This window comes from Topomyia yanbarensis, chromosome 3, assembly GCF_030247195.1.
Source record: "Topomyia yanbarensis strain Yona2022 chromosome 3, ASM3024719v1, whole genome shotgun sequence".
Classification (NCBI taxonomy): domain Eukaryota; kingdom Metazoa; phylum Arthropoda; class Insecta; order Diptera; family Culicidae; genus Topomyia; species Topomyia yanbarensis.
This window is the reverse complement of record NC_080672.1, coordinates 52890818-52912177: the sequence shown is the minus strand read 5'-3', so window position 1 is coordinate 52912177 and position 21360 is coordinate 52890818. Positions and strand designations below refer to the sequence as shown.

The following is a 21360-nucleotide window of genomic DNA, read 5'->3' as shown; positions in this document are numbered from 1 at the left end:
TTGTAATTAATTTCGTAGTATGTACACTTATCGAAAATAACGAAAATAATAGATTTTGCGAAAGCAGTTTTATTCGAAGATCCACCTCTTTGATGATGGAAGTAAACTGTTTTGGTTCGACATCCGGCCCCTTTGCCTTTGAATGTAAAACGTCCGACCGTAGCTCGTTCATGATTGGTTTCCGTTAATTTCATACACCAAGCCGCAAATCCTGAGCAGAAAGCATTGTGATGTTGGCCAGTTTCTACTAGCTAACCTTGTAAGATGGCAGAAGACTTCATTTCAACATCGGGAGAGGTGATTATTAGGGTTCGGCCGTCTCCATGGACTTACTGTAATAATTAGTTTGTGCAGCTCCGTGCTAGTAACGAGGGCCAATAGGAACAAGAATTTCCCACCCAGAGAACATTTTCTTTGGAAAACACGTTAGCCCTTATCAGAGCTCTCATACCATCAATTAAGAATTAAATTTGAAAATCTTTTCTATCATCAACTATTATTTTTATATCCGACGAGTCGAAATTAGCATACACACAAACACACACACGCATGAAAATCCGATTTTAAATCATCTGACTGAAGCTCATTCCTGATTGATTCCCGCTAATTACATGCAACGAACCGCAAATCAGGAACAAAAATTTGTTCGAAGCTAACGAAACTGATTTCACTCGATGACCAGCCCATTTGGCTTCGAACGAAAATTGAACCGAGTACAAAATCGAGGGTCGTATGCGATTGCGGCATTATTCGTGCCGGCTAAACCACTCATACGCGCGCAATTTCTGGATTAGGTAACGGAGGATAGATGAAGGGACAACCAAAAACCCGGTCGTTTTGTGGCGCTGTTCAGTTTCCTGTCGGCCGAATCCGCCGTTTGCTGCGAAAGGGCTACTACGTCGGAGCGTCCGTCTAGCTTGCAGCCGTTATGGAATATTTCGCCGCCGAAATATTGGAGCTGACAGAAAACGCAGATTTGGACTATCGACCGTCTGTTGCAGCTGGACGTTCGAAATGACGAAGAGCTGAACAAATTGCTCTTCGGCGTAACTATTGCCCAGGATGGTGTGTTGCCTAACATCTTTCAAAAGCAGGAACGTATTGCTTGCCATACCAGCACATTTCAAACAATTTTTTGCATTTGAATCGACCTGTTCGCATCACCCACATCCTCACCTACAACAGCAGTATAATATTGCAGATCTGGAAAAGCTTTTAAATTCTCTTTCACACAGGTCTCATCGTCCATCAAAATGCATGCATCCTGGGCTGCAACACTCGTGAATGCAATTTCCGGGCCCTTGTTGAAGAACGTTGTTTCTGTTCTAACTTTGTTTGGCGAACTTTGTTTTCTGCTTTTTATTGGTCTTCGGGTTGTTCCGTTTCTTGATACGCTGCATCATTCCACCGCTCGATGCCGCTTTGTCGGCCAAATCACGTATCGACTTTGTTTTATTCACTTTCTGGTCCAGTTTCGAGTTGGATAATCGGGATTTTTATCCTCTATTCGTTCAAACAATAGTGTTCTTCAAACTTGTTCATAATGGATTCTATACACTCGCGTGATGAATTTCAAAACAATGGACCGTACGAAAAAGTAAATAAAAAATGACGTCCAAATGCACAACTTGCTGTGATGAACACATAAAATTCCATTAGGATTTCTGACAGGTTATTTACAACCATAGATGCAAAGTCAAACCAAATACAAATTTGTATTTGGTCAAACCAAAGGATTTTTTCCTCGTGAAATACCTAACCTCAAACGGTTTTTGTAGTGCTTTTTTTGTTTTCCTTACGAAAGGTTAACTTTTCAGTGGAATAATAAGCGAAATAGGTTTGTTGACAGCAATCTCCTAAGCTCTTTTTAAAAATTCATGTTGAATTGCTCATTGATATTTCGAAAATAATCAATCATGACGTCACCGTCCCCGTATTTTTCCACACACTTGACATATCGTTATGCTATCGCCAGAGCCTGCCTTCAGCGCCCAGATAAACAACCATCTGTACCAAATCTGTATCCATACATGTATTGCTGCATAAAGGGGCTTGTTTCGCATCGGATTGTTTTTAAATTCCCGTTGACCTCGTAACGCGGTCCTACTACGACTCAATTACCATACCAATTCTGCACTAGTTGCGTGTTTGTATGTGTTAGCATAAACGGTTCGCTTCTCTGCCGTCTCGAACTCGATTCCATACGCACTTCTGAGCATACTATGACATAAGCTAACAAACAACATTTCGCCCACATTTTTTCGGCATTCAAACGCCCTCAAGCAGACTTGTTTTCGTCTCCGACCCAGCATTAGCCGAAAATTGCCGAAGTCGGTGACGTGCCTCCAAAAACTTTCAGTAATTCTCTCTGTTTCTGGAAGTTTCTCTACCCTTCGTCTCTTTTCTGTGCTTACTGGGCCCTACCAACCAGAGAGTGGCGGCATAAACTTCAGCAGACCATACGCATGCATGTTTCTATGTTGGTGGTTTATGTTGCGATGCCGCTCGACAGATTGTCCTCGCATCACGTGATGCGGTGTGTCTTATGTACCAGTGCGTTCGGCGTGTTTTTCACCCTACCAACACCAGCACGACCGACATCGTATGATTTCGATGCTGAAATAGATTTTGTGCGTTATTGGGAAATCGGTGGCGGTAGACCCTTAGCTTATTTATGTTGCGCCTTTGTCTGCCGTTTCTGGAGGCTCGTTTGCTTTGGAAAAAAAGGTGTGTCTGTGACGTCAGTCTCCTTTCCCTTGTCCGGCCGGGGTGGATGGTTGCAACGGTCGTTTTGCGAGTTGGTTGATGGTCGAAATAAAATATGGTTTATATTGTACAAATGCAAGTGCGCTCAACCCATTACTTGTGGGTGTGAAGTCAAATATCATTTCAACATTTTTTGTGGTATATAAATGAAAATTACATTTAACGTAAAAAACGCTATCCGGCTTATAACCGGATTGTACATGATTTGACATGTAAGAAAATTTCTTCCATTTAAATATAAAAAGCGACTTAAAAAACTGAAGCATAGCGTACGACATACATTATCCTAATAACGGATTGAGGCTTTAAGGTATCATTCAAGCATCACCCAAAACTTAATTGTTCTTGTGGTATGATACGAAATTATTAAATCAAAACCAGTTATTCCGTTTTTGATGAATATAGTGAAATTGAATTGAAATAAACTATTTCCCATCAAATGTTCGACCTTAAAATGTATTTTTTAAAAGGAATTCTAATGAAGTGTTTTTCTCATGTACAGAATTTGTAGGAATTAAATGTCTGAGCCAATATAGACGCCACATGCAAATAATTGTTTAGCTTGAGCTTGTTTTAAAATAATATTTCGAATTCCTATTTTTAACATAACCTTAATGAGTTATTTTTTCTTCATTATAAATTTTCAGGCGAAATGACATCGGATTTCTTCCGGGTAGTGAACGAAGCCCGCAGTCATTCGCTGGGTCCATTCAGTCCGCGCTTCAACATCCAGACTTGTCTGCTGGAGGGTCTGCAGAAGTTTCTGCCTCCGGATGCACACGAACGCGTCAACGGTAAACTGCACATCTCCCTGACCCGGGTTTATGACGGCAAAAATGTAATTGTTTCGCAGTTCAACAGTCGCGAGGATTTGCTACAGGTAGGTTGGTGCGTGTTTAAGGCTCAAGTTACCTCAAGGCTTGGTAGTGTGCGTAAGAAAAATTGTGTTCAGCTTTGCCACCAGATTATCCATTTAAACCTTTCCAAAACTCTAAAAGAAGAATATCAGTCGATTAATTAGACCATTACGATTCAATTCATGCAAAATACCTGCTGGAAAAACTATCGGCTTAGCTGAATGGTGCGTTTGAAAAAGTGGCTGTGGTTTTTTCATTGCGCAGTTGTGTTGCGTACCCCAGTACGATGTGGTAGTGTGACAAAAAATCACAGCCACTTTTTCCAAAGCACCATTTAGCGAAACCGATAGTTTTTCCAGCAGCTATTTTGTATGATTTGAATCGTTGTGATCTAATAAATCGGCTGATATTCTTCTTTTAGAGTTTTGAAAAGGTTTAAATGGATAATCCGGTGGCAAAACTGAACACAATTTTTCCTACCCATACTACCCAGCGTTCAAATCTAACACATGCTCAAAAAAGGTAACTTGAACCTTAACTGCGCTCGGCAGCTGGTGGTGATAGAGAGAGACATAAAATGTATGATAAAATACCAGATTCAAACCATGCGGTTCTAGTACTACAGTTGACGCGGTGAAGTTTTGTTACAGCAGTACCGACGATTTGGTGCTAGTGTGACACACAGAAAAGTATTTTTGGTTTTCGCTTCAAGCAAAAACGACAAAAGAAGTCTCTATGGTTACTCTATTACGATAGGTACCGTAAACCGGGGTGACTTTGATCATCGGGGTGACTGATCACTTGAAACTTTTTTCGTAGATCGCTTATTAAACCAGAATAGTCTACCGAATCATTTTAATTTGAAATGATTTTTGCTCTAAACTTATAAAGTACTGATTTGTTATACTTTTTGAGTATATTGTTCGCTTTTTGGGTACAAAAACTACAAAAAACCGAAATTTAACTTTACCTTATTTTTACGAAGCTTCGTAAAGTGGCTATTTACAACAAATAAATCTCAGATTTGAGCAAGAGTAACAAATTACAAGCGAGTTTGTATTTTCCTTTAGAGTGGGATGTGCCTAATTTATACTTTTAAGAGTTTATTTATTTTAAATACATTTTTTTTGTGAAACTAGTTGGCAATTATTTCAAGTTATTTTAAGCTAAAATTCGCAACATTTTTTATTGTTCAATATTCCAACATGTTAAAATGGATGAAACTTTTTGTACATTGATAAAGTACTGAAATAAAACAATTTTAACAGTTTTAAAGGTTTTCAGAATCTTTTATTCTAGTTGGACACAAATTTTACGAATTTTGGTTACTCAAATTTTACAGTACATTGAAATAATTTGTACAATACGTGTTAACATCTATTTAACAATGAGTATCTTTCTAGAATTAGTTTAAGCAAACATTTGAATGAAAAACATTGACATCAATGACTTAATGTGGGTGAATATGCAGGTTATCAAAGTCACCCCGGAATACGAAAACGGACTTCAACTTGAAATCATTTTTTGAAAAATAGCCGTAGGTGAACAATTTTAGATAAAACCATCCACTCTTGTTCTCCATACATCAGTACATGGTTTAAAAATATTAAATTTGAAAAAAAAATGTGTTGCGTCTAAAATATGTAATGATTACTTCGAAAAGTGATCAATGTCCCCCCAGGTTACGGTACCAGATCACAGACTAACGGACACTCTTTTTCCTTACAAAAAATTGAAATTCGATAATGAGCGTTATCGCCGTGATTGCACTCACTTTGTGGTAAGAAAATGATGTGATGTACTGTCGTCGTACCTAGTGAAATTCAGTTTTGCATATTTTTATGTCCGTCTCGTTTATTCTACTTCTCCTCATTCTATTATCCAACACAACAAGAGAAGCTGCCAGAATCCAAACATCTAACGAATCCCATCTATCCACTTTCAGGCCCTGCTATGCGCTTGCTTTATTCCGGTGTTCTCCGGAATCCTACCTCCTCGCTTCCACGGCGTTCGCTACATGGACGGAGCTTTTTCCGACAATTTGCCCACGCTGGACGAAAACACGGTCACGGTGAGTCCGTTCTGCGGCGAATCGGACATATGCCCGCGAGATAACAGTTCGCAGATGTTTCACGTCAACTGGGCCAACACTAGCATCGAGCTGTCCAAGCAGAACATCAATCGCTTTAGACGTATTCTATTCCCCCCGCGACCAGAAATTCTGTCATCGTTCTGTCAGCAAGGTTTCGACGATGCGTTGAATTTCCTGCATCGGAATAATCTGATCAGTTGCACCAGGTGCCTATCAGTTCAATCGACCTTCTGCGTTTCGGACCAACCGAAGCAGTTGGAAGAGCAATTGCTCGAGGAGTATGACCCGGAGTGCAGCGAATGTAAAGAATGCACCCAGCATAGACAGAATGCCATTGGAGGAAGTATGCCGGATACGGTTTTGACCGTATTTCAGACCTACATGGACCAGGCGAATAAAGGACTGATGAATTGGGTGTTCAGGCATCGAGGGGCGAAACTGTTAAAGGCGTTGTCTCTTCCAGCCACATTGCCAGCGGATATCGTGTGCGCCACCTTAGCTAAGTAAGTATTCCGAACAGTTTGAAACTGACTTTTTTTTTCTGTGTGAGGTTCATATGTCTCTGTTCCCCTCAACGCAATATGTTTCCCGGGTTGTCCAGTTTTCCGAACTACGTGTCTTTCATCTCAAATGTGTGCGTGTTTTTTTCTGGTAAATAGACCTACACAAAAGTAGTTGCTTCTTAATACTAACCTTGCAACCGACTAACCTCAGCGCCGTTGGTTCGGATGTTGAGCGAAGTCAGTTTCGCTACAAGGTTCTAGGGAACATAGTCTGTCCACCCACTGGCAGTCAGCTGGCAAGTCAACCGGCCAATCCGGCCTGTCGCCGGTGTCTTGCACGAAAGCAGCAAGCACTGAACAATGATAGAAGCACCGTGCACATTCGTGTCGTCAATCAAGCGGTTGCGAAGGAACCGTTGGTTCGGAAGCTAGAATTGAGAATGAAACGGTAAGGATGATTTTGTTCTGCGGTTGCGTTTAGTTGATGTGTTTGGGAGGCTGTTTGTACGAGATATTTTTCTTTTGGAATCGTCCGATTGTGTTTCTGTTGGGACCGTGTGTTATTGTCTCTTTGGGTGGTGGTGTCGGTGACGGTTTCAACTGTTCTATATATTAATTTCTGTCACCGTCATTCTTTGTTGATACATACTTTAATATCATACCTATCATAAATTTCATTCTAAATGCTACAATAATTATTCGTGAGCCCGATCATTTTGGTCATATGCGGCTTGGAAAGTGTCTCGGAGCTTCAATGCAATGTTAAGTCGAGTCGAGAAATTTAGAATAATTAATTTGGTTTGCAATTTATTTGCATTAAATAATGGTAAAATAATTATAAAATGGTCCTTTTTCAATGGTTTAGTTATTAGTTATTCATCCAAAAGTTGAAGTGAGTATTTAACAACATTTTAAAATCGTTTGGTAACTTATTTTTTTGATTCATTGATACCTACATTATTATAAACCATTTTGTCACTGTGAATATCACATCTCCGGAACTATCATAACAGCCAAATTCCAAGCTGCAATCGTATGAAATTCTCAACCGAAAACTCCCTTCTCCGCTTTCAGACTGATGGTAGCAACTCCCGCAATCGGCAGCCAGCTGTGGTCCGTGAGTCAGTTTGCCCTCAAAACCCTTAACTCGATCCTGATCAGAATGCCATGGGGACACCAGGTACTTATTCAGGTTGTTATTTTGGATTATTACACGTGAAATACCAATATTGTTTTCCATTTTTTTCTCCACAGCTTAGTGCCAACCTTCAGTGTCAGATCGCATACACCCAATATTCCGGCCCGCAGTGGTTGACTTCCAAAGGCAAGCGCGTTAGTCACCGAGGCAGCTCGCTGTTGGATATCCGCGTGGACAATGGTACTGAGCTGATATCGGTGATCACTGGTGAGAACAATAATGAATTGATAGAGCCACACCATCATCACCGCCAGCACACGAAAGGACACGATGAGACCCACGATGAGGATCACCCGGATTACGATACGTTTAATCACATTCTGCAGGCGATATCGCACCACGATGCGATGTATGCGTACTACTATATGGACGACAACAATGAGGTAAGCGACTGGGGAAGAGCGATGCTCGAAAAGCGGCGTAAATAACCCCTTGGGTGGTGTTTTTCTAATACGGTCATTCCATCGAAATCATCGCAGGTAAAGGTGACGGAAATTTTCGACATGACGGAAGACGCCAGCCCGGCCATCCAGACAGTTCAGGAGCGAGAACTGAACCAGCAGCTAGAGTTTGACAGCGATTGGGAAACGACACAGCCAGGTACGGATCTGGAGTATGGTCACAAAAAGCACAGCTGGGCCTCGGCGATGATTCAGTGTGTATGTCTCATTCCATTTTTGTGTATTCGCCTAATATGGGTTTAGCTGTCGCTCACAAGAGAGTTTGATATTTGGGGAATACACGGTTATTTGGATCGTTTAACGAGTTTTTCGGTAATGACAACGAAGACAAATTTCGTGTTGTACTTTTGGGAGCGACAGTCGAACTTTCATTTCGTTACTAATTTTTACTGTTTTATGTAACTTCATCTCACAAAACATAGCTATAGTTCAAAGGAGATTAGTCGGAAATATCGCCAGCCCTAATTTATTCCTTTTTAGAAAACTGTACATAAAATTTCTGGGAAAGAAATCTCAAGATTATAGAAATCTTAGAACTTAGGAAATGTGGAATTTATTGCGACATGTCTTGTGATTCAGATTTTAACAAAAATAATGAGTTATTTTTATCTTCGGTGTAATAAATGAAATGACGCCTTAGTACCTTCGTAGCACCGTTCTGTACGGAAGAGATGTGCAACAGTATGAAACCAAACAAACCAGTAATATGAAATTGTTGACCACCAAGACATCTTGTATGCAGAACTTCTAATTCTATAAAGGTTACAAATTGTTCAACAAATTACCGGATTCGCCACGTGAACCAATAAACTACACAGACCTGCAATATATTTGTGAATCAGATGCCTTTGGATTTATAAGAGAGAAGAATGGGCATACGTGGAAGTGAAATAAGGTTAAAAGTATCGATCGTGATTGAAAACCATTATCGAAAGAAATCTGCTCGTAAGCCCTCTGCTTCACAAAACATGTGTATGGGTGTGTGGTGAGCCCAAGAAGCTGGGTTAGAATGTTCTAGGTTATACGTCTGGTCTCTGCCAGAACCATGAGTACAGCAGTGCTAGAATAACTCTGCAAATATAATGATCCCCGCGAACTGTTACCGATATTGTTTCAGAAAAGGGTATCCAACCTGGTGCGGTTACAGCGGTGTTGAACTAAGCACCTGTAAATGTCATAACAACAGCCCGTGGTCGCGAGCAAATAGCTATCCGTTAATGAACTTAAGCCACCAACATTCTGGTAGTATACATCGATGTTGTTGGAGGACGGATCAGGTTCAGCAGAGAGCCACATTGACGTTTTGAGCGCGTTGGAAGGTCCTTTCGTTAACCTCACGAGCAGTATTGGAATGGCTGACGGTCGCTTGGTCGACTGTGGTGGGGGATTCAAGGCATCCCAAATCAATTGCTTCGCACCTCAAAATGCGACGATCGTCGTAGGTGAAAGAAATAGTTGACATTTGGTCACGGGATGTCGGAGCATAAGGCAAACCAATAGTACCAATTGCGTTACCTTCCGGTGTACGATCAGCACCGTCAATTCTTCACAATAGTTGGCTAGCTTGGTATAGTGGCATTGGCAATCGTTGCAGAGTCTTCGACAGGGTCGTAAATGAGCCGGGTTGAACCAGCGGATTGTATGATTATTCTGAAAGCAGAGGAAAATATGTCGGCGGGCACCATGCGGCCATGTATCTGGATTAAGTGCTGTTGTGCAGTCGGACAACTCTAACTTGGAACGAAATGAAGTTCAACGTACTGACGTCAATTTATTTTTTCATCAGCGGGATAACTTTAATATCATCGTTGCAGTTTCGTGCTTCTTTGGTCATTTTTTCAACCGTCTCCTTGCTAACGCTAGTATGAAAGCGGGAAAGATACACAAAAAGCAATAAAATTGGAGTTGCTTCCGACCGACAACTACAGCATAGCTTGGATCAGCGCTGTCCTCGCGACGACGTTTCTGCGCTGATCGAGTAGTGCCGGAATTTGGTCGGACTGTGAAAGAAACAGTTAGCCTTCTAGTGAGGCATGATATATGTTAATTGTGTTTGGATAACTCGGCCAAATACAAATTTGTATTTAATTCGGCCTTTAGCTGAGTACAGCCATCATCCGTTTTTCAGCTATTGCTGTGATAGCACACCCAAGTGAAGAGACTGTGTCGCGAAAAAGACAAAAAAAAATCCGGAGTAATCAAAACATCAAATTTTTCGCCAGAATGCACTGAGTCAACCAAAAAACTTATACTATTTACGTAGATCTGTCTGCGACAAAATCAACCATGATATTGCAATATCTAAGCTAAACAAAGCCCGGCATTCAAGGAAAACTTTGCTGTTGTGCTGGTTCCATTTCTACCTCGATGGAAGGCAATTCGAAATTAGCATAAAGGACTATCTGCGCCGTTCCTTCCTACATCTGGCATTCTGCAATCGGCCCAGTAATATTCGTCCTCTACTTTAATGATGTCATAATCAAATTACAAGGACTCCGTCTGTCTTTCGCCGACGGCATGAAGATGTTTATACGAGTGCGGGATACAATCGATGCCAAATTTCTTCTTGTGATCTAAAAATAATGGTTTTGAAACCGAGGAAATGGTCAATCGTATCGTCTTTCGATTCAGTTTAATTAGGGCAAACGAGCCCCTATTCATCTCATTAGTTGGTTGGCGCGTTGGTTTGCTAAACACTAGAATACTATTCTATTGCGGAGAATTCGTACTACCAGAACGGGGCTAACAGAATTGAGGCTGTCCAACCACGGTTCATACGCTTTACACTTCGTTATATCCAATGGCGTAACAGATTTCAGCGGCCGAGCTACGAATCCCGTAGTCAATTAATACAGCTCGAGACTCAGCAACCGGATTTACTGTCTGTCAGAGTAAATTGCTTTACGATCCTTTAACATTTAGATCTTCTAACCTGCATTCGAGCTCATTACTCTCTCATGCGTTTACCTTCCAGTAGAATCAGATATGGTCACTAGGGCGCTGTTATCGGACTTCCGTGTCTTTTGAACGGTGTTGCGATCGTATACGACTTCCACTTGACGAAGAATACGATTAAAGCTAAGTTTTCATCTCTCCTTAAATGTACCTCGTCTAAGTAACCACCATTGGGGTAATCGATGCCGGAGAAAGATAAACGGACGCTCCAAGACAACACTGTTCAACGCATTTGCTGCATTACTCCGGAAAGCCTTCTAGAATTTGGGATTTAATACTTTCCGAAAGGTATCGAAACGTATAAAGTATCGGAATACTGTATCGGAACAGCGGGCCACACTGAATAGTGAAGAGATTTGCAACGACTAACTAACACTTTTTGATAAAATTTACCTAGAGCATCAGTCTATTTTAGATTAAAAAGTACCAACAGCCAGAGTATTTTACCCTACATATATAGATATCCGGACAACACTCGGCGACTTCGTAGGGACAAAAGAGAAGATCGATCGACATACGATTCGCATGATGAAAATGTTTCTGCAAAACGGAGAGTACAAGATGCAACCTAAAACGGACAAGCATGTGGAGTAGAAGTTCTCAGTCGCACGGGTTGCTGAAGGCTCAGTATACAACTTCGAATCGAAATATGCATTATGAAGGCGGAAATATATACAAGTATATGCTAGTGACAATGTTCTCACCGAGGAAAAGGGCTGGCTTCGCCTATAAGCAAACACCGCGGGCAACATAATCAGCAGGTAGCGAAAACTCACATACTACGAACAGATCTTACAATCAGTCAACGCATCTGTTTAAAACAAAGTCCAGCACTACCAATGAAGAAGCCAAAGGCCGATGGAGATTTACAACAGCGACTCGTAACAGTCTGAAACAAACACGAGGAACCGTTTGTGAACAGCAATATAGTATTTTCGACGACGTCAGGAACGTGGATGATAGCGCAAGAGAAGGTAGACAGATTTACCCCCAGTTCGCAGTAGACAGTGCAGCGAATGTTTTACCACCAGGAAAAATACGTCTTAAAACGCGCACCAACAAACTGTGTCATAAGGTCCTTGAAGACTAGCAGTACTTGATGTTATTTTCAATTTGAATTTATTGTAAAAACATAAAAGAATCACGGCTCAACTATGCTAACGTCTCGTGTCTTATCATAAAAAAAGCTCAACGTCTACTAGCGTCTCCACACTGTCACAATACTGGATGCTGTCCACCTTTACGGAAGTTTTATGCGCAATCTACATGAATTACACCATCCGAAGGAATTGCTTGTAAAGAAAGTTACAAACAAAATGGCATGTCAGAATGCTTTCGCCGACGCATAAAGCAAATTTGTTGCGATCCCAAGCTGTTTTCCGATGACGAAACGAAGGCTGTCCGACACCCTTCAAGGACATTTCGAAGCGCAGCTGTGGACAATCTGAAAAGGGGTTTAGTCTATGCAGTAACGAAATTCCCCAATGAAGTCCTTGTATGCCATTTTAACTGCTTACCGATCACAGATTATTGTCTATCTATGGATCAATATGAGGTATGACGCCACGCATTACAAACAGGCTGCAATGCTGGTCGCTGGCATGCTGTATTACAACTTCCGAGTTTCAATAGCCATCCACTAACAGATTTTTTATCCCGTATGATCAACCCAACCAACAGGTAGGTTCAAGCATATGTGATCACAGCATTCACTCTAGAAGGGGATTTATCAAATCTTCCATTCAGCGAAGTCAACAGGTTCGTTTGTAAACGTTTGAATTCGGCATTGAGCAATGGCATTGCGTTGACAGGAACTGTTCGCTTGGGATACGAAACAGACTTAGAATTTGATTGTAGACATAGTTTTCCCCTTGGAATTCACAAACTTGCTGGTTGACTGACTTCACTTGTTAATAAATCGAATCGTAGAGGACTGACCACAGCTCGAATAGTTCGATCCAGTCGATGCCTAGTAGGTCGAGGCTGGTTGCTGTTGTGACTCAACGTCTAACTTATAAGCAATTTTATTGTTGGTTTGTCCAAATAGATCCAGATTTGAAGAGGCGAATGACCATAAGGTTAAAATAACTATGATCAAAATAAAAAAAAAAGTTCCAGGTCTGCTTCGCAAGCACTGTGATGTTACTTGCTGTATCTAATTGCAGCTTGGTTGACACGCAAATGATGAATGTAGACACGGATTTCCGCTTACTGGAATTTCGAGCGCTATGATTGCCGTCGTTTACACTTCTAAATTTAACCTTCCAAGATTTACTTTTTTGCTCGGTGGCTTCTACCCTCGTCTTTGAACTGATTTTGATTTGGAAAAGCAGCCACTTTGGCCTTTCTTTTGGCCAAAACAGTTAAACTGCTTACATTGATGATTCGAGAATAGAGAATCCTGAGTATTCCACATTACCAACAAGGTGTATGATGCAATTTGCCGTCCGACTTCGAACTGTTGTTGACTCGATCATGGTTGTGCCCGCCGGGAGATTGGCAAGTCAATTATTGGTGTTGATCAAATTTTGAAAAGTAGCCGGAGCTTCTGCTGATTCGCTTTAGATCTGGGAGAGTAATCTAGCTCGAATATCCCCGTAGCATCCGATTAGAAAATGTTCTCAGTGCCGACAGCGTTGAGTCGGCAAAACTGACATTTTAGGGAAGCTTCGGCAGGATATAGTTGGCTTACGAGTTTGTGACGGTGTATTCCTCAGCAACAGTCGTATCATTGCAGCATCTTCCAGATTCTATCCATCCTAAAGGAAGTGATCCGTATGCCGATTGTTCCATTGTATCCGGGATACTTCCAAAATAAAAATATTCATGATTAACCGAACTATTTGACTCTTAGACACTTAGATCTTAGACTCTTGGATCCTTGAATTCTTAAACTGTATTACTCGTCATATTTTGTATTGGTTTGATTTTTTTGATCGCATTGTTTTTTTTTAAATCTTCGTGACATGTATTGAAAATAGAAATAATTTTAGTAGCTGTGTGTGACTTTTGTTTAAATGTTTCGCTAAACCCCTAATTCATACACGATTTGTAACGTTCTTATTTTCCCATTCCAGATTTCCTCTTTTCAGACCCATACAGCGGAAACAATATGATCGACCTGGACGAGCTGTTCGATCCGTGCCTGTACAACAACCACCAGCAGCACCATCAGCATCAGCATCAGCAGCAACAGCAGTACCACAGCCATACCCAGTCACAGTCTTATCCTCATACGCACCACCACCAGCAGCACCGTCGCTCCGTCGGCAGCCATTATCAGCCATTCCAGCCACAGAACATAGTCGAGGGAAGCACGGAACTGTCCTGCGTCCAGTGGCAGTGCTCTCAGATCGAGATCGGAGAGTTGTCCAGCGATGACAACTATCTGCAGCCGGAAGCCGACCAGCAGCAGGCCTTGATTTCTGAAGCGGCAGCACTGCTGCTAAGTAAGCCCCAATCGTCCTCGGCTTACTCGCTCATAGAGATGTGAGTTTGAACACACACTTACACACACAGGAATTGTACAGTTACCATAGACAGTGAGGCGTTTAGTAGTATTTCCAGTGTACGACGAGTGCACACTATGTTGAGACTAAAAGCATTGATAGCGCGAGAAAATTGTTTTCTCGTATACTACGAACGACAAGTGTGTTTCGTTTTTATCAAAGTCAAAACCAAAAAGAAAAGGGATAGGCAGGAACCTATACTCACTGAACTTATATCGCTATTGTTGATTTTATATTGTTCAGGACAAGTTCCAAGCTAAGCAAAGCGCAGACGTGACGATTTTAGGAATTTGATTTATACATGTTCTAATCAAAACTATCAGTTTTCGAACCGTATTTGTTTTAGTGAACTGATTGTGATGTTTTAATTCTAAATTAGATAGTTAGAAAAATAGTGGCAAGTAATAGTACGTAGCTAGCAACGAAATGAAAGCTTTTCATGGCTGTGCAATAATAAAATGATTTGTAATCGGGGCCAAGAAATCCGAATCGTTTACCAATCCACTGTACCTTTACCAGTAGAGTGATGCCAAGCACGATTCTTGTTTTATGTTCGATAGAAAGCGAATAGCAGTTGCGTTTTATATGTTGTCATAGTGTTTAGGTCGCTCTGAAATTATCTCTCTAGTGTTACACTTTGCGGAGTCTCTGCGAGGTGTAAACTGTACATTTATCATTCAAATATTTTATTTATCGTCAAGAGTAGTAAGTGAAACAGAAGCTCCTATATTTATACATGATATTTTACAGAACAATAAATGGCTATAATGACAATTCAATAGTAATTCTTCAAAAGGGCGAATGAGACTTTTGTAAACAAACTTATTTCGCTCATTATTCCGCCACCGAGTTGAATTTCATGAAAAATACACATGAATCAACATCTTTACCCTTGGTAGAATCATTTTCAAATGTTTTCTGTCTTGAAATGATAACAAATTAGGAGAAATCAGCAAAACAAAAGTTTGTTTACAAATCTTATTAGCCCTATTCAAATGTTGATATGGAATTTGAAAGTAAGCTTCGGTCTAAAATTATCCGAATTTACACTGTCCATTTCGCTCCTACAGATGTCAAACACCATGCGCCTCCCTAAGATTTGAACTGATGGTGCACCCCGACTTGTAAATTTTCCCCCCATGTCTTTCGCCTATCGTTCGTTTCGTTAGCAACCGCAAAAGCTTTATCGTTTTCCATATGATTTTGACATGTGCTCGCCTCGTGGTTGTATCCTGCGAGTACGGCGCATGCGCTTTTTCTGGTACCGAAAACCGCGGGAAATCAAATACATCCTATACATCCTTCCGCGAAACAGAGGATGAACGAATAAACCAACAAAGAAGGTTTCTGCACAAACGTCAGCAGTCCGTCGCTGTCAGATGTGCAAAATCGATCGATAAACTATATCTGCAACAGAATTTTCAGCCACACGCAGAGACAGTGAGGTGGTTGAAGCTCTGTAGTGCCAAAATTAGTGTCCTTTTTGTGCCAATTGAGCTGAACGGAACACGAAATCAGCACCATGCTAAGCTAGAGTAAGATTTTACAAGTATCCAGGGCGGCCAAGGATATTGAATGCGAGGAATTAGCTTGCATTCTGTGCGAGCAGGAATACCTTTCTTCCATCATTTGCATCACGTAAGTGTTAAAGTGAAAAAACTTTTCTAATCCTAACCATGACGGCTTGTTTCCAGGTCATCCACATCCATTTACACCCGCTGTCGTGTCATTATAGTGTTTAGTTAGCGAAAGAAGCAATGAAAAAGCAAAATGTCCGGACCATTTCACTAATCGTGTGTACTTTTACCTATCTACTGATCGGAGCTGCCGTATTCGACGCACTCGAATCGGAAACGGAGAAAAAACGCTGGAAGGCTCTTAGTGGTAAACTAATTACGGTCCTTTGCCTTTTGGTTTTGGTTCCGCTTCATTTCGCAATGTTTCTGCATGAAATTTTTGAGTTCCAATCTTTTAGTTCCTATTCTAATAAGTAAGTTTTGGAAAAGATTTATTAATCAAGCTAGTTGTGCTTCTAATTAAAACTGTGTTTCGAATTTCAGCGGTTGAAAATGTACTCATCACGCGGTACAACATATCGGCGGAAGATTTCAAGGTAATCGAAACGGTTATCATGAAGTCGGAACCCCACAAAGCAGGCCAACAGTGGAAGTTTTCCGGAGCCTTTTACTACGCCACGACGGTGCTGACCACGATTGGGTACGGCCATTCGACGCCTTCTACTGTCAGCGGGAAGATCTTCACCATGTGCTACGCGGCCATCGGCATTCCGCTTGGGCTGGTTATGTTTCAGAGCATTGGTGAACGAGTGAATCGGTTGAGCAGGTAAGCTGAATGATTCCATTGTTTAAAGAACATAATAGTTACCATAGTTCCTTCCCTATTGCAGCGTGATCGTGCATGCAGTGAAAACGTCCTTCAACTGCAAAAAAGCTATCGCATCCGAAGTGGACCTTATTCTGGTAGTCACAACACTGAGCTCCCTAACGATAGCAGGGGGAGCGGCTGCGTTCAGCAAATTCGAAAACTGGTCCTATTTTGATTCAGTTTATTACTGCTTCATTACACTGACCACCATCGGGTTCGGAGATATGGTCGCCCTGCAGAAAGACAATGCCCTGAACCAGAAACCGGAGTACGTAGCCTTCGCATTAATTTTTATCCTTTTCGGTCTGGCGGTAGTTGCAGCCTCGTTGAATCTTCTGGTACTTCGATTCGTTACAATGAATACCGAGGATGAGAAGCGGGATGAGGCGCAAGCGATTCAGGTATGGTTTTCCCATGGAATGACATCCGTCGTGAATTAACGTAGACGTATTGTCAAACTTTAGGCCTTGCAAATAGCTGTGAAACTGGACGGAGACATCATTACCGGGAACTCCAGTGACTCAGACCGCAAGTGCTACGAACGAATGTCAATTTCCGGCCCTACCCGTAACTGTACCGGCTGTCCCCGGAAATACGATGCCCAGGATACGAGCGTCGGTTACATCATGGATGCCAGCTACCGTTATCCGCTGGTGGACTGTGAAATGGCCGAACTACGATCGCCTGGCTTGAGGTACAACACCTTCGAGCTGGAAACGGAGGAAGACGAAGGGTTGATAAGTCCGTTGCGGTACGACCTTCAACCCGGCCGGGGAAGAGCGTCGGTTTAGGATAGAGTGAGATGTCGTTTGAGGGAGTAGTCTTAGATCATAAGCAAATAGATTTTCTGGGTCTAAATTTTTAAAAAAGAAATATTAATTTCGAGTTTTTTAGTGATAGATAGCGATTGAAAGCGATCGGATGAAACAATAAAAACAATTCGAGCGAACTAGCCTAGAGTATGATTGTATGATTTGAGTATTTCTGCATGTAGAGGGGTAGTAAGTTCGTCCTACCGAAATTTTTGTAGGAGAACTTCAGTTAACACTTCATCAAAGGTTACCCCAATATCGTAGGCTTTGGCCAGTCGCATTACTGATAGAATGATCACAGTGTTTCTATGAGGAATCCGAATTGAGAATCTGGCAAATCTCAATCGTCGAAATCACGTTGGAATATTATTTCAATAAATTTACGAATATAGGAATATTTTACTGGAATCAGGAATCAGTAGCGACTGGCTCAAATGGCACATACCCGATGTTGATCGGAGATTTGTGACTTGCCGTGATTTGTTTTCATAACTTCCTGTTCGGAAGGATGAAGCAATTCTAAGGTTAGAGATAAGGAAAATAACGACACAGAGAACATAGTATGGAAGTATTCTTCACTCCAAAGGAATAAAAGACACTTCTCGATGAGCGGATATATCAACACCTTCGAGGGGATATTGAGATAATGCAATTACAACACCCCCAAAGAGATATTGTCTTTCAAATACGGTTTAAACTATAGCTCTTTACCACACTGGGTTTAAAACAATAGCATATCTTTGAGTTCCAGATTTTTGGTTCTTCTTTCATAGATGAACCTATGTGCAGATAGGTTCATCTATGAAAGACGAACCAAAAATCTGGATACGCAATGGTATTACTGCAGGGCAGTTAGATAGCAAATGATATGAGGCTTCGCAATCGGATTCACAAAGATCACACGAATAATACTCAGCAGCAGCACACTGAATAGTAGCCGTGATAATTGAGTTTGCAATGTTCAGTCAGTGCCCTGATTAGAATACTGCAATTGTGCTTGTAAAATGCAGCAAATTCTTTGATATTTTCGGACTTTGATATTTGCGGAAAACAAGTTGTTGTTTGAACGCAAGTTTGTTAGCTACGCCAATGGCTGGCATGTTTGAGTTCAGCCCAAGAGCAAAACCCGAGCCGATGGCCATGTAAACTATCTTGAATTTGAAATCGATGTGAGCTGCCCAATTAAGTTTTAAGCCAAGTATTAACCCAACGTACTTAACTCGATCTGCGACAACAAATTCAGAATCAAAGAACTGCAACGGACGAATTCCGTCTGAAATCTTTCGTGGCGTGAACAGCACCACTGAGGTTTTATTTGGATTAACTGATAGTCCAACATGAAGACACCATTGCTCAATAACACATAAGGCTTGTTGCATCATATCAAAATGTGTGTTAATGCAAATGCCGGTGATCTTTAGATGATAATCATCGGCGAAACCATATGTCGGAAACCCAAGCTTATTAAGTTTCCTCAATAAACCAAACCACCACAAACCAGCTTGAGGACATCCGCAGACACTCAATTTCCTTATCTCTATTTTTCTTAAGGATGAGCGCAGATTTCGGTTGCTAAGCATTGCGTGTATCCAGTTCGTGGTACTCCATGACCTCGTGCTGCTTCCAAAATGAATTCGAAAGATACGTTGTCAAAAGCACCTTCAATATCAAAAAAAAAAAAAACTTTTAACTTTGCTCTTGCGAAAAAGCTTTTTCAATGTTGTAGAGAGTATTGTGTAACAGGGTGGTAGTAAACTTCTCACGCTGATATGCATATTGCATTGCATGCAGTGGATGTTCGCCAAGCTAACATCCCGAATGTAGTGATCGATTATACGTTCCATTGATTTGAGAAGGAAGGTCAGATTGATCGGTTTAAATCTTCTTTCCGCCTACAAGTAAGAGCATTTTTTGAACAATTTGCTTGAAAGGTTCATATCTCTCTTTGGAGTAGAACTGGAATGATTCCATCTTTCCCCGGAAACATATACATAGCAGAACTTTCAATCGCCCATTTCATCGATTCGGTTGTCACAATTCTACGAGCAAATGCCGAAGAATCAGAACTATCTAAAAAGAACTCAGGGGCCGTCGTCAGTGATGGCTTTGTACTGCCTGGAAAATGCGTGTCAAAAAAAAAATCAGGTGAGTACTACATCTTTGTAAGACGAATATTTACTATTTAGCGGTTCTAATCGAACTAACATAATAGTTTTCCAATTTCGAAAATAACCTATTTAATCCACTAGTGTCGTTGAGACTTGAGACATTTGTGTAGGGGCTTTTCCAAGAAGGGCATTTCTGTATACTTTGCGAGCCAACTTAAATGCCTTCGATCTGTCCCTGAGGCTGCGATTCTAGGCTCTTCTATTTTTTGAATCGAACAAATTCGGTGTTGCACCAAAAGGTTTCTCTAGAAGCACGCATAACTCGAAGCTGACATGCCTCTTGATATACTGATGCTGCGACTTCGTTCTACCCACGGCCTCATCCAAATCACTTGCAAATTCAATCGTCGGAAGATACCTATGAAACTTAGTCACGAAGTCGTCTTCGTAGCGGTCCCAGTAGATTTGGAATTACGATATGTGACGATATCTAACGAGACGTTTAAATGATTAAAGACGATGTACTTATGATCAGGCAATGGCGGTTCGAACTCGTTTGGTACGAACCAGTTGGCGTACTACCGTCAGAGCAGAGAGTTACATCTGACACCACTTCTCGTTCAGCTCGTGCAAATGTTGGGATATTTGCTACAAGTAAGTATGTGCGGAATTGTACTACATCACATCACATCACATCAATTCGGTGCCTCCCAAATTAATATCTGAGATCTATGATACAACCCTTTTGAAATCATCAGAAAGGTATGGTTCATTATGCGGCGAACATGTTGAACAATAGACGGATTTTTCGTTTATGTTTATCAACAGTCATATTGACCGTGACACCACAAATATCGCGAGTTTTGAAGTAGGATATAAGACATGCGTCAATAGCACTATTTGAAAGTATACATGCATGAGGCATTTCACGAGGATTTGGAATTTTTGTTGAAAGCTACGAAGACGAGGTTAAGTTGTTTTCCAACATAGAACTTTCCTTTATGGAAATACTGTTCTTGAACCAAAGCTATGGAAGTTTTTCTTCCTGCACAAGGCGGGATAGATTCATAGTTTCTATACGTTTATGCTGGAGAGTAATTTATGCTACTCTAACCATACTCGATAACATTTCATTATCATCACTTTTAGTACAGCAACTAGAAGATACGAAGCACGTTGGCTTATAATGGCCTATAGCGAACCCCGAAATGGGTATTAGGATATAACCATCATTTGAATCGCACAATTTGTGAAGAAACAGACGTCCACTGTGACAGAGATTCGCGATTCGCACAGCTAGGGCAAGACCTACGACACTCCGTGCGCGACTGGCATATTTTAGTCCTGCCAGTCATTCAGTCCTCGGCACGGAGACGTAAGGTATTTGACTTGAGGACTCTTGTTTCAGTTGCCTCTTACGGCTTGGAAGCAGGAACTCATTGGAACAATTCTTGGCAGAGATACTTTAACCCTCTGGCAGGGTTACCATATTCACAGATTTTTCTGTAATGTCACAGATTTTATTCATAATTTTTGATCACAGATTCTTTTTCACAGATGACAGATTTTTGGCATTTTGATGAAAATTTCACAGATTTTTGGAAATATTGTGATTTTTCACAGATTTTTTCGAAATTTATCACAGATTTCCATAGATTTTTTTCCTTTTTTAGTCATCACAGATGGTAAAAAGATTTTTTTGACTGAATTGTTA

At 41.1% G+C, this 21360-nt stretch overlaps 2 protein-coding genes across 4 annotated transcripts in view; both read left to right on the top strand.

The window, feature by feature from the left end:
* LOC131694001 (1-acylglycerol-3-phosphate O-acyltransferase Pnpla3-like) overlaps window positions 1–15115 on the top strand; it is a 45938-nt gene extending 30823 nt beyond the window's left edge. The window contains exons 3-9 of one of the 3 annotated variants that reach the window (XM_058982331.1): window positions 3414–3646; window positions 5569–6218; window positions 6430–6666; window positions 7293–7398; window positions 7473–7799; window positions 7896–8016; window positions 13910–15115. In XM_058982331.1, coding sequence (XP_058838314.1) covers window positions 3414–3646; window positions 5569–6218; window positions 6430–6666; window positions 7293–7398; window positions 7473–7799; window positions 7896–8016; window positions 13910–14325 — 2090 coding nt within the window. In that variant the 3' untranslated portion in view covers window positions 14326–15115. Of the gene's footprint in view, window positions 1–3413; window positions 3647–5568; window positions 6219–6429; window positions 6667–7292; window positions 7411–7472; window positions 7800–7895; window positions 8017–13909 lie in introns of all 3 variants that reach the window. The other 2 variants (XM_058982329.1, XM_058982330.1) reach the window with 2 other exon arrangements.
* A 592-nt stretch (window positions 15116–15707) lies between these two features.
* LOC131691907 (two pore potassium channel protein sup-9) lies at window positions 15708–17652 on the top strand. Its single transcript, XM_058978652.1, has 5 exons — window positions 15708–15979; window positions 16036–16225; window positions 16402–16684; window positions 16749–17127; window positions 17191–17652. Exons 2-5 carry the CDS (start codon window positions 16099–16101, stop codon window positions 17515–17517), a joined length of 1116 nt encoding a protein of 371 aa, XP_058834635.1. The 5' UTR covers window positions 15708–15979; window positions 16036–16098; the 3' UTR covers window positions 17518–17652.
* The last annotated feature ends 3708 nt before the right edge of the window (window positions 17653–21360 follow it).

What these genes read in the sequence shown, in the direction of transcription:
- LOC131691907 (XM_058978652.1), top strand. Translation starts at nt 16,099, where the DNA reads ATGAAAAAGCAAAATGTCCGGACCATTTCACTAATCGTGTGTACTTTT. An exon ending in CGAGTGAATCGGTTGAGCAG is followed by an intron (nt 16,685 to 16,748) that starts GTAAGCTGAATG and finishes TCCCTATTGCAG; the next exon opens with CGTGATCGTGCATGCAGTGA. An exon ending in ATGAGGCGCAAGCGATTCAG is followed by an intron (nt 17,128 to 17,190) that starts GTATGGTTTTCC and finishes GTCAAACTTTAG; the next exon opens with GCCTTGCAAATAGCTGTGAA.